Source organism: Vulpes vulpes, chromosome 12 (assembly GCF_048418805.1).
Source record: "Vulpes vulpes isolate BD-2025 chromosome 12, VulVul3, whole genome shotgun sequence".
NCBI classification, from domain to species: domain Eukaryota; kingdom Metazoa; phylum Chordata; class Mammalia; order Carnivora; family Canidae; genus Vulpes; species Vulpes vulpes.
Window position 1 is genome coordinate 76,817,706 of NC_132791.1, and position 11,806 is coordinate 76,829,511.

Consider the following 11,806-nt stretch of genomic DNA (forward strand, 5'->3'; position numbering starts at 1 on the left):
AGAATTAGAGGATCGTTACATTTCAACAGCGGTGCGATCTCTATGTTTCCTAGGAGAGGAGTGTCTGGAAGGAGTGCCAGTGTTAGCGTGTTCGGAGTTTTGGGATAGAGTGTTTCCACTGCTAAAATAAAACGCTGCTTCAAAGTCAAACTTTGAGAAATGATAAAGGACGAGACGGTACTGGATCACCTCCAGGCGCAGAGCTTCTGAAACCGCTCAGGAACTGTAAATTTTCATTCTAGTCTCTTCCCAAATTTAATCCCAAACAAAAGGATTAAAACAAGACCAATTAAGGTACTGCAAAACATGAAATACAGGCTAAACAAAGGACAGAGAACTCAGAGGATACAAAACACCTTTCAACATGAGACTTTCTGAAGTGAAATCTGGTAGCCAATCACAAAGCCCATCAAGTTAATTCACGGCGCGGAATTTGAAGATTCGGACCAATCAGGAGGATGTTGCCTTTATAAATAAGAGCCGGAATGTTCAACTGCGAATCACCTTTGCAGTTGGTGGTCATGGCTCGCACGAAGCAGACGGCGCGCAAGTCGACGGGCGGCAAGGCCCCGCGCAAGCAGCTGGCCACCAAGGCGGCCCGCAAGAGCGCGCCGGCCACCGGCGGCGTCAAGAAGCCGCACCGCTACCGGCCCGGCACGGTGGCCCTGCGCGAGATCCGGCGCTACCAGAAGTCCACGGAGCTGCTGATCCGCAAGCTGCCGTTCCAGCGCCTGGTGCGCGAGATCGCGCAGGACTTCAAGACCGACCTGCGCTTCCAGAGCTCGGCCGTCATGGCGCTGCAGGAGGCGTGCGAGGCCTACCTGGTGGGGCTCTTCGAGGACACCAACCTGTGCGCCATCCACGCCAAGCGCGTCACCATCATGCCCAAGGACATCCAGCTGGCGCGCCGCATACGCGGGGAGAGAGCGTAAGTGGCCACGAAGAACGCAAGTTTTGAACCCAAAGGCTCTTTTCAGAGCCACCTACAGGTTCGCTTGGATGAGCTGTACCTGGAGAGAATGGGGTGTTTGCACTCTCCCTGTCCCCTTCCGCCCTCCGGGTACTGATCAGCTGGGACAGCAGCATTTGCGGTGCCAGTACGCACCTGTCGGCTGCCCTTTTCTCTATCCTGGCCGCCACGCGAGCACTCCAAGCCTCGCGCTCCTTTCCTCGGCTGGGCAGTGTACTACGGCCAATTGTAGTGCGCTCTCCAGCGGAGGGTGTTTGGTAGGTCTTAGCTTTTCCTACTGTCGATATGGCTGAGCGTAGTTAAGGAAGCTCACAAAACTGCTTTGGTCTTTAGCTCAACCAAATGAACCGGCAAATCTTACCAATTCCTGAAAATAATTAGCTCCCTATTTGGGAAATCTATAGGGCGTGCTGCCCAAACCGTGACCTGCAGCTAGCTAGGGCGATCTACAAGGGCAGCAATTGATAGATGCGGTCATGTTAGCACTTACAAGTCTGCAACTTGCCAGGAATCCAGGCGTGGATTTTCTCATTTCATTCTGACTCTGAGAAAGGACGGATCTTTGGGCAACCGGTGAGTCCTCCTAGGGGTTTACAATGGTGGGAGCTAACACTGATCAAGAACCTATGCTGGCTGGTGCCTGAAAGCAGTTTTGCAATCCATTTTTCTTTACCGAGCAATACATCCTATTGTAATGGTAGCTTTTCCGTACTGGGAATAGAGACCCAATACCCCAAACATGGGATCTGTGGAGTTTCCAGTTTGATTTGTAGCAATACCAGTAGCAGTGTGGGCAGTGGCCTATCTGGTACAGCTGGGCAGACCACCACCGTACCTAACCGGTGGGGTGGGGTGGGGTGGAGTGGAGTAACAGCTAAGTATACTCACCCTAGGAATTCAGAGCTTGTTACAGCTCATGTCTGCACCTTCCTTGTGTGAGAAACATGTAGTCAGTCATTAAGGCAGAACTCGGCCCTTGCACAGGTGGTGGTGCATGATCTGTTAATCCTCAAAGAACCAAGGAGGCTACAGATTCTAACGTTTCCTCCAAGAAATTCAGAAGCCTATGGTGAACCCCAGAGCCATGCAGGATTTGCACATCAGTCAGATTTTACAGACCTTAGTCGTGGGAATGTCTAGCCTCATCACAGGGTTTCTCCCAAGCTGTGGGGATTACTAAACATTGGAGGCTTTTCAGGAATTAAGTAAACAGCTCTGCATGTCTGAAAACACAAGTCCTGTGGCAGGAACCACAGGATAGGGATACTAGCAGTTTATTCAACAAACATTGCAGGCTCTTGGAATAAATCCCCAGGTACAGAACCTAGATGTTGGATTTCGGAAACAGCTGAAAATATTGCTCAGTACAATGTTTTGGAAACTTGAAGCCAACTTGTAAATAATAGCAACACCATGTGATTTCTTTGTGACTATTGAGAGGGTTATTGGCTCCCAGTCATCACAGCAGTACTTTTGCATCTTGAAAAATGTAATTTTGAGGTGGGATGCAGGAAACACAAAAATAAAACAAAACTGGTGGGTAGGAGGGGGCCCAAAACAAAAATGTACATGAAAGTTCGTAACAGCCCTAAATTAGAAACAAGTTAATATCTTTTTTCGTTTTTGCAACTTAATATCTTTCAATGAGTGAATGGTTAAATGTTTTCCTGCATCCATGAATGGAATCATACTCAGTAATACAAAGGGAGGCTAGTGATGTAACAACTGGAATGGATCTCAAGAACATAATGATTAGTAAAACAAACAAACAAAAAAACTGCTGAGGAAAAAATTTTCCTCTACCCTTGTAGGTTTTTGGCTGTAAGCTGATATAAAAACATTACCAGGAGAAAAATTTAATTATGTATGTATGTATGGGAGCCCCATAAAAATATGAGACCAAAGGATAAGGCTGTCATTTGAGATTTTTTTTTTTTTTTTATTTACTTATTTGAGAGACAGAAAGTGATCGCAGGAACTCGGGGGAGGAGCAGAAGCAGGGAGACTGATGTGGGACTTGATCCTAGGATCCTAGGATTAGTACCTGAATTGAAGGCTGACTGCTTAACCCATTCCACGTCCTTCACCTCTGGCCAACTTCTGCATGAAGGGAATAATACACATGCCTCTGACACACATCCTAGGATCGAGTGTCCTGCGGCTTCTGTCCCCTCTCTGCACGAAGACAGATCTTTACACTCACCTGTTTAGAGCATCTCTCTCATAGTGACACAAATCACTTTTCAACACATTTTGTCACCTGTTTTATTTTTCCCCAATTTGTATTATAAAATATTCAAACGAAGAAAAAAGACAAAAGATGGGTTGGTCATTTATCTGTAAGCCCTCACCTAAATTCAGTAACTGAGCACAATTCACCGCTTTTGTGGCTATGTCTAGGTGCATGCACAGTTTTTGCTGAGCCTTTTAAAAGTAGATTGCAGGGATCCCTGGGTGGCTCAGTGGTTTAACGCCTGCCTTTGGCTCAGCGCCATTTCTCGCGTTGTTCGGTGTTTTAGTTTTCACCAAGTTCTGCACAATTGTTACAAAAGGGGGGGCTGCACAATTGTTACAAAAGCTGGGGGCTGCTTTTAAGCTCTTTGGTCTGTAACATCCAGTGACTGTTACTGGGTCTGGTCGCGGCAAGGGCGGCGCCAAGCGCCACCGCAAGGTGCTGCGCGACAACATCCAGGGCATCACCAAGCCCGCCATCCGGCGGCTGGCCCGGCGCGGCGGCGTCAAGCGCATCTCGGGCCTCATCTACGAGGAGACCCGCGGGGTGCTCAAGGTGTTCCTGGAGAACGTGATCCGGGACGCCGTCACCTACACGGAGCACGCCAAGCGCAAGACGGTCACGGCCATGGACGTGGTCTATGCGCTCAAGCGCCAGGGCCGCACCCTCTACGGCTTGGGCGGCTGAACGCAATGGACCGGTTGTCCTCCCTAAACACAAAGGTCCTTTTCAGGGCCACATGCTCTTTCTACTAAGGATCTCTTTCTCCTGCTACTGGGTGCTGCTCTGTGGAGGTGGCTTGGTATAAACGTTGGAAGTTCATCAGCACGATTGTCGCCTAATGCTGTTTGGTGTTCGTTATCAGCCGCTGCGAATGTAGCATCGAACGAACACTTTCAGGATCCATGGATCAACGGGCAGGAAGTAGTTAAATTTGGAGATACAGCAGGCAATGAAATGGGTTAGACAGGTTCATAGATGTGGAATCTTTTGGACTGCCTCCAGACAGCCCAGATGTCTACACTGCCTCTTTAAGGCAGCTATAGAAAAGTTTAGCAAAGTATACTAGGATGTTTTCTCTAGTGTTAGTTTTTATTTTTTCAACATACATTTGTGTGTGTGTGTGTGTGTGTGTGTGTGTGTGTGTGTGTGTCTGGAAGTGGTGGAATCTCCCAGTCATATTACATGCTGCCGAGTCAGATCTGTTAGCTCTAGAATAAACAGAAATGAGCATAAACCTTAGCATATGCCATGTTGAATGTATTTCCTGCACACAAATTTTGTCCTATTGTCAAACCTATTTTTGACCAGATGGTCAGAGATAATCAATGCTAAAATCTTTTGGGGAAAAAGTTGGGGAACACAAGATTTAAACAGTGTCATAGTATCCTCAAGCACCCTTATTTGCAAAGGGAAAAAATATCTTTACAGTGGACCAATGCTCCCCCCCCCCCCAACGTGTTAGCTAAGTGTTCTTACTTAGCACCACTAAAAGTAATCCACCACCTGTGTGCCTTCCCTTGTGTATTATACAGAACATCACCTTTGACAAATGTGTTAAGAATCTAATCATGTCTCAAGCTGCCATTTGCACACAGTACAGTCATAAAGGACCCAGTTTAACACCATGACAAGGGAAAAACATCAAATCAGAATGTAGGACGTTATATAACACAATCGGTTTGGTTTCTCCCAAAAGGTGGAGGACTGTTCAAGATTAAGAGAGACTCAAGTAATATAGCACTGAACAAGGTGTGTTGATTGGATCCTAGTTCTATAGATAAAGCTATACAGGCCATTTTGGAGACAAGTGGGGAAGATTTCAGACTATTAGGTCATTTTATGAATTAATTTTTTTTAGGTTTGATAATGTTCAGATTATGTGGAGAATTCTCTTATTCATAGAAGTTAGATACTGAAATATTTGAGGGTAGAGGCCTCATGATGTCTGCAATCTATTTTTATTTTTTTATTTTAAAGATTTCATTTATTTATGAGAGAGAGAGAGAGAGAGAGAGAGAGAGAGAGAGGCAGAGACAGGCAGAGGGAAACAGGTTCCATGCAGGGAGCCTGATGCAAGACTCGATCCTGGGACTCCAGTATCACATCCTGGGCCAAAGGCAGGCGCTAAACTACTGAGCCACCCAGGGATCCCTGCAATCTACTTTTAAAAGGCTCAGCAAAAACTGTGCATGCACCTAGACATATCCACAAAAGTGGTGAATTGTGCTCAGTTACTGAATTTAGGTGATGGTTATAAAGATAATTGACCAACATATCTTTTATCTTTTTTCTTCATTTGAATATTTTATAATACAAATTGGGGAAAAATAAAACAGGTGACAAAATGTGTTGAAAGTGATCTGTGTCATTATGAGAGAGATGCTCTGAACAGGTTGAGTGTAAAGATCTGTCTTCGTGCAGAGAGGGGACAGAAGCCGCAGGACACTCGATCCCAGGTTGTGTGTCAGAGGTATGTGTATTATTCCCTTCGTGCCGAAGTTGGCCAGAGGTGAAGGACATGGAATGGGTTGCTTTGGGCCATGCTAGCAAAGAGTAGGACAACCACCAGAGTGAAGATTCAGGGGACAGTGAGTATTAAATGCCATGGAGCTCGGGGAAGAATTTCTGAAGGAGGGCCAGCAGTTGCCTGAGTGAGGATGGTCCCTCCTGTCAACTGAAGAACTGGGAATCAGCCTGCTTGCATCATCTTTTTCGAATATTGTGATCATGCACTTTGTGCTGTGTAGTCACCAGTTTTGGTTAATGTCACTGTTCAGTTAAGGTCAAAACAGGCAACAGAGAGCCCCCTCACATTGGGCTATAGGAAGAGATTTTCCTAAAGAAGCTATTTGCAAACTGAGTGCAGGGAACAGAAACCCCAAGAAATTGTAACTCACCCCAGTCCTGGTAAGTGGGGCAGCTTATCCCCTACAAGCTTAATGGGGCGAGGAAAGCAGTTAAGAGAGCTGCACGGGGAGAGATCCCTACCAGGTGCTGAGGTGTTGAGAGGGGAAGTCTGTGGGGACCCCTGGAATGGGAATAAATACTCACAAAACCCATCTCTCCTTTCCTCCCAACTCCTACAGGTGGTTTCACTGGCTGAACCCAACCAGAGGTGGGGGTCCAGGTAACATGTTGATGAGATCCACATAGGGGAGCCCTACATGGTTAAGGGTCAGGGGGAGAAGGTAGAGCTAAGTCTGGAGGCCAACTGGAAGATACCCAGTACAGTTATGTTTGAAGTAGGCCATCTCCATGTTTTATAAAGTGAAAGATCTAGAAAGTTATCTGTTCTTATGACAGATGAATCTTTTGAAAGATTTAAAAGTCTTTGTCTTGTGACTGGAAGTAGCTTGCAGGGATGATGTCACAGTTCAAAACATTCATGGACCACATAGGACTTTATAAACTATTATAAAAAACTTACTCTATATACCCCATTTCATAGAATTAAATATTTACTCTCTAAATACATGAATTTTGAGTTCAGAATGATGTATAATTGATTGGCATTTCGTTTTCCATGGGAAAAATTGAAACCTGACAAAATAATTCATGTGTTTTAAACTTAAAAACAAACAAAAAATGAAACAGAAACAGAACACAACAAAAAAAAAATAGATGTTAATTCAAGGTTGCATTTAGAAATTTTAAAAGATTTTTTAAAAGTTTACCACAGATAAATGGTTATTTTTAGATTCTTCTATGTGAATTATAGAACTTGGTTTTTTGCTTCTGCCTTTACCTTCCCATTGTGAGCTATTTTTCGTAACTTCCTCCAGTTTGTACATGTGTTTTTTTAAAAGATTTTATTTATTTGTAAGACAAAGAGTGTGTGAACAAGTGGGGGGAGGAGTAGAGGGAAAGGAGAAGCAGACTCCCAGCTGAGTGTAGAGCCCTACACTGGGCTTGATCCCAGGACCCTGGGATCATGACCCGAGCCAAAGTTAGATACTTAACCGACTGAGCTCCCCAGATGCCCCTGTGCATGTGTTTTAATATGAACATGATATTTTGGACAAGTATATACCAGATTTTTGGGTAAGGTTTTAGCAGGGCTGCTCAGCTTATAACAAGGTCACTGCATGATTTTGGTACTTTGCTACCTCCAAACAGATATCTATAAATCTTTGCTCCATTTCTTAGACATAAAGTCCTTTCTAGGATATATATTTTCCCATTGTTACTTTTTTTTTTTCAATCATAGCCAAGCTTTTCAATCAACTTTCCCTTAGGCACCAGAATATTTTGGGCCCTTGCATGGCAGGGTTTATTTATTTATTATTTACTTATGATAGTCACACAGAGAGGCAGAGTGACATAGGCAGAGGGAGAAGCAGGCTCCATGCACCGGGATCCCGACGTGGGATTCGATCCCGGGTCTCCAGGATCACGCCCTGGGCCAAAGGCAGGTGCCAAACTGCTGCACCACCCGGGGATCCCCGCATGACAGGGTTTAAACAGCGGACGAGAGGTAGAGTGACTGGCTTAGTATTGTGGTTCCAACACTTACTAGTTGTGTGATAAGTCACAACCTTTCTGTGCCTCACTGACCTCATCTGTAAAATGGTGATGATACCTTCCCCACAGGGTTGTTGTGAGGGTCTTGAAGTCAAAGAGACATGGTTGAATCTTGGCTTCTCTCTTTTCTGGTTTGAGATCTTGGAAAGTGTTAACACTTGGAGTGTTCACACTCCAAGAAGTAGTGTGGAGTATTACACAGTGTTTGAGAGTTGAATTTTTATCTCTAAATCTTAGTTTAACCCATGTGAGGGATAGATGATGATCATCAATACATTTTGAATGAATTTTTCTCTTATATTTTGCTTCTAAAACCCAAAGCATCTTCAATTCTCCAAGAGAAGAGAGGAAAGGAGAATTTTGAATCACAATAGGGTTCTTTTAGCTCCCACTGTGGTTGGGAGCATGTGGCCACTCTGAAGACAAGCACAGGGTTACTTTAGTTCTCCAGGACAGACAGCACCCATGGGACCCTCTGTTCTCTGCCTTTCCACCTATTCTTTGCGAACTTGGCAGCACTCACATCATTCAATGGAATGGCTACCTGGCTTTTCCAGCCCCAGAAGCCATAATCCTCTCCTCCAAGATTTCTGTAGCTCCTCACTATAGACCGAAGTGGGTTGGTTGCTTGTGTTACGGGCTTCACAGAGCAGATTTTTCCCTTCTCTTAGTTTTTTGGCTGGTCAAATATTTGAACTTACATAAGACAGAATAACAGAGGAACAGCAAATATCATACATACGAGGGCCCCATAAAAAGTAGATTCCTCAACAGTCACGTAATTGAGGTTTCTATCATCCTGAGCTAAGAAGGGGGCAGGGGGGTGGGGATCCAACAGGGAGGAAGATAACTTACAGGAAGATGGGAAGAGCAGGTGTTTAGTAAATAACATTTGCCATGGCATGCACATAGGTCTTTCTGACACAGAACTTACCTGTGTCATAGCCCCAAATGATTATTAGGCTTCTCAGCCTCATCATTGATTTTGTTTTAGTTTCTCAACAAGTGCTTAGGCCCTTGGGGGAATGGGCTCAATTCAAACCGCACTCCAATTAATTTGTAAAGAAGAAAGCTAATATATAAAACTAAAATGGCTGTTACATCTAGGGTTGTGGCCTTGAAGAGCGGAGGACTTCAGAATTTACAAGAGCTGTTGAGAGAGATTCAGTGACTTGTCTAAGGTTACCTCATGAGGTTTTCTGAGAGAAGCCTGTGGTCTTTTTACTAAATGTCTGCTTAGCTGATAACTGTTTGTTTACAGATTGTGGTTGAATCAAACTAATAGTAAGGATTTAAAACGTGTGTTTCTCCAAAGCTGATGGTTTTCCTCCCCACTGCTATGTATGCGATGCTGATATTCTTGGTGAGGTACTTGATTATACGTGATCACAACATTGCAGGTAGGAGGCATTAAGAGGAAAAGGACTGAGGTTTCCTCTTGGGATATTACCTCTACTTATATTCAGCACACACCAGATGTCCTGAGCACCCACAGTGTGACAGGTACTATGCTAGGTACTTGTGAGAGGAGGCAGACAATGCCCAAGTGCATAGAGAAGGTAATTTCAGATGGTGAGCAGTGTTGTAAAAGAAAGAAACTGGGTGATTTCATAGCAAATGGCCTATCACTTTAGATGGGACAGCCAGGGAAGTCTTCTTGGAGGGATTGCATCGTACTTAAAAGATCTGGAGTTCAAGAGGGAGCTTGGCTGAGGGTGTTCCAGGCTAGGGGATCTGCAAAGAGGAAAGTCTCAACGCGAGACAAGCTTTGTGTGTTCTGGGAACGACAGCGCAGCCAGTATGGTTGGGGAAAATAGCCAAAGGAGGTGACCAAGCCAACTGAGAACCTACTAGGAACAAAGTAGGAAAGGTGGTCAGGGATCTTGCAGATGCTGACAAGGAGTCTGGTTTTATTCACACAGAGAAGGAACATCTGGTATAGGTTTCATGTGTCAAAAGATTCCCTGTGGAGAAGCCACCTCTGTAGTTTAGCAGATGTCAGAGTGGATCAGAGTGCAGAGCAATGTGGAGGCGTGGCAAGAGTGGAGTAGGTCTTACATGAAGGTGGAAAGGCGGGGGGAAGTGGAGAGAGAAACTGACTTTCACTCTAGGATTACTATACTTGGAGGGCCAACTAAGCCTTACCACCCACTGCACCCTTTCCCCCTCAACAATGCTGCACACCCGTTGGCAAGTTCTTTTGTCTCCTTTTAAAATAAGCTGTATCAGTCTTCCAGTAAACTTGGTCTGGTCCTCCCACTGTTGGGACAAGAATGATGCACTAATTCATTCTGTATCTTTTTTTTTTTTTTTTTAAGATTTTATTTATTTATTCATGACGGACACACAAGAGGCAGAGACGAAGGAAGAGGGAGAAGCAGGCTCCCTGCGGGGACCCTGATGCTGGACTCAATTCCAGGACCCTAGGATCACGACCTGAGCCAAAAGCAGATGCTCAACCACTGAGCCACCCGGGCATTCCATTCTGTGTATTCTTTTATATCAGCCACATTTTAGATTAATACTTCCTCTTTAGAGTGGCATCTTGGGTCTGTTCCTGAGGTTCAGGAGCAATCTGAGCCACGAAGGACATTTAACATGAGTGAATTTTTACAAGTCAATTCATGTCTGAACCCCTGTAGAAACAGGATAAATCACCATACCTACCTCCCAAAATTGTTGTGAGGACCCAATTAAACACTCTGGGTACACATTATGAACTTTATAAGAAAAGTGTGAGTTACTGTGACCAACGATTCCACCCCTACGAAAGCCTTACTATCTGAAGCAATTTACCTAATAACAAGCTAAGGATTTTACAGAAATGACTATTGTTGGTTCTTAATTGTTTACATATAACTTTCTGACTGTGACATGGCATTTTGAATTTATGCCAACTGCGGCCTGTAAGTCCTTTGAGCAATGACCTGATTCATTTATGCTTGGAGTATAATATTTGTTCTGTCTGTCTGATTTCATTGTATCTTCAAAACAGCCTGGCCAGAGCCTATGCCGCAATCTAGAGATGGGAAAGTGGGGCTGAGAAGTTAAGTCAACTGAATCTAGGGCCTATAGGAACAAAAGTCCATGGTCTTTCTTCTCTAGCATTCTGCTTTATTTTCAATAGTTATCCATTTATCCCTGCTTTACCTTTTTCTCTTAATAGCACATGTGTCCTACCAACAGTTTGGGGATGAGCCACTCCCTGACCCCATGTGATTCTGGTTAGGCTGCCCTCATAGCAGGGTGATAGAATGGGTCCCTGCATTTGGAAAACGGTGCAGTCACACAGGGATGATCTATGTTGTGATTTTCTCTTCTGTTCTGCTTTTTTGTTTGTTTGTTTTTTTGAGAGAAATAGAGAGCTTGTGCATGGGAGCGGGGTAGGGGCAAAGGGAGAGAATCTCAAACAGACTCCCTGATGAGCACGGAGCGAAATGTGGGGCTCAATCTTAGGACCCTGAGATCAAGATCTGAGCTGTAATCAGATGTCAGACACTTGACCACCTGAGCCACCCAGGCACCCCTGTTCTATGTATTTTTGGCATATTAGTCAGTCATTTGGCTTTTCTCATTTGTGAAGTTCCTGAGCTAGTCTTTTGTCCAATTTCTATATAATTTCCCCCTTTTTGTTATTAATTTAAATAGGTATTGATATATATTCTAGATCCTAGCATTTTGTCAGTTTTATATCTTTTTCAGTTTTGTGACATATTTTTGCTCTATATGGTTGCCCATACAAACTGCATTCTTTGTTTTTAATACCGTCACATTTATCCATCTTTTATTTTATTTTTTCCTTTTTCCTGTCTTATTTTACAAATTTTCTTCTCTAATCCAAGATCACAATGATACTTACTTATGCTATTTTTTAGAAGTTTATGTTTTGCCTTTCATGTTTCATTCTTTAGTCATCTTGGGGTGAAATTTTAATTCATTAATTTTTCTATGTGGATATCCAGCTTTCCAAGCATCATTTACAGAAGGCATCACATTTCCCCTGCAGGTGTGTTATGCCTTCTCTACCCCATACTGAGTGCTCCCAGGTGTGAGAGTTCCTGGGTTCTCTACTATATTCC

The 11,806-nt window shown here is 44.1% G+C and overlaps 2 protein-coding genes across 2 annotated transcripts; both read left to right on the top strand.

Annotated features, from left to right (window-relative positions):
* The first annotated feature begins 521 nt into the window (after window positions 1–521).
* On the top strand, window positions 522–932 carry LOC140594616 (histone H3.1). Its single transcript, XM_072728944.1, has one exon. The coding sequence runs from the start codon at window positions 522–524 to the stop codon at window positions 930–932; it is 411 nt and encodes a 136-aa protein (XP_072585045.1).
* A 67-nt stretch (window positions 933–999) lies between these two features.
* Window positions 1,000–4,684, top strand: LOC140594842 (histone H4-like). Its single transcript, XM_072731931.1, has 2 exons — window positions 1,000–1,198; window positions 3,589–4,684. The coding sequence occupies exons 1-2, from the start codon at window positions 1,000–1,002 to the stop codon at window positions 3,888–3,890; spliced, it is 501 nt and encodes a 166-aa protein (XP_072588032.1). The 3' UTR covers window positions 3,891–4,684.
* Window positions 4,685–11,806: the final 7,122 nt, after the last annotated feature.

What these genes read in the sequence shown, in the direction of transcription:
- LOC140594616 (XM_072728944.1), top strand. Translation starts at nt 522, where the DNA reads ATGGCTCGCACGAAGCAGACGGCGCGCAAGTCGACGGGCGGCAAGGCC.
- LOC140594842 (XM_072731931.1), top strand. Translation starts at nt 1,000, where the DNA reads ATGAGCTGTACCTGGAGAGAATGGGGTGTTTGCACTCTCCCTGTCCCC. An exon ending in GCAGTGTACTACGGCCAATT is followed by an intron (nt 1,199 to 3,588) that starts GTAGTGCGCTCT and finishes TGTAACATCCAG; the next exon opens with TGACTGTTACTGGGTCTGGT.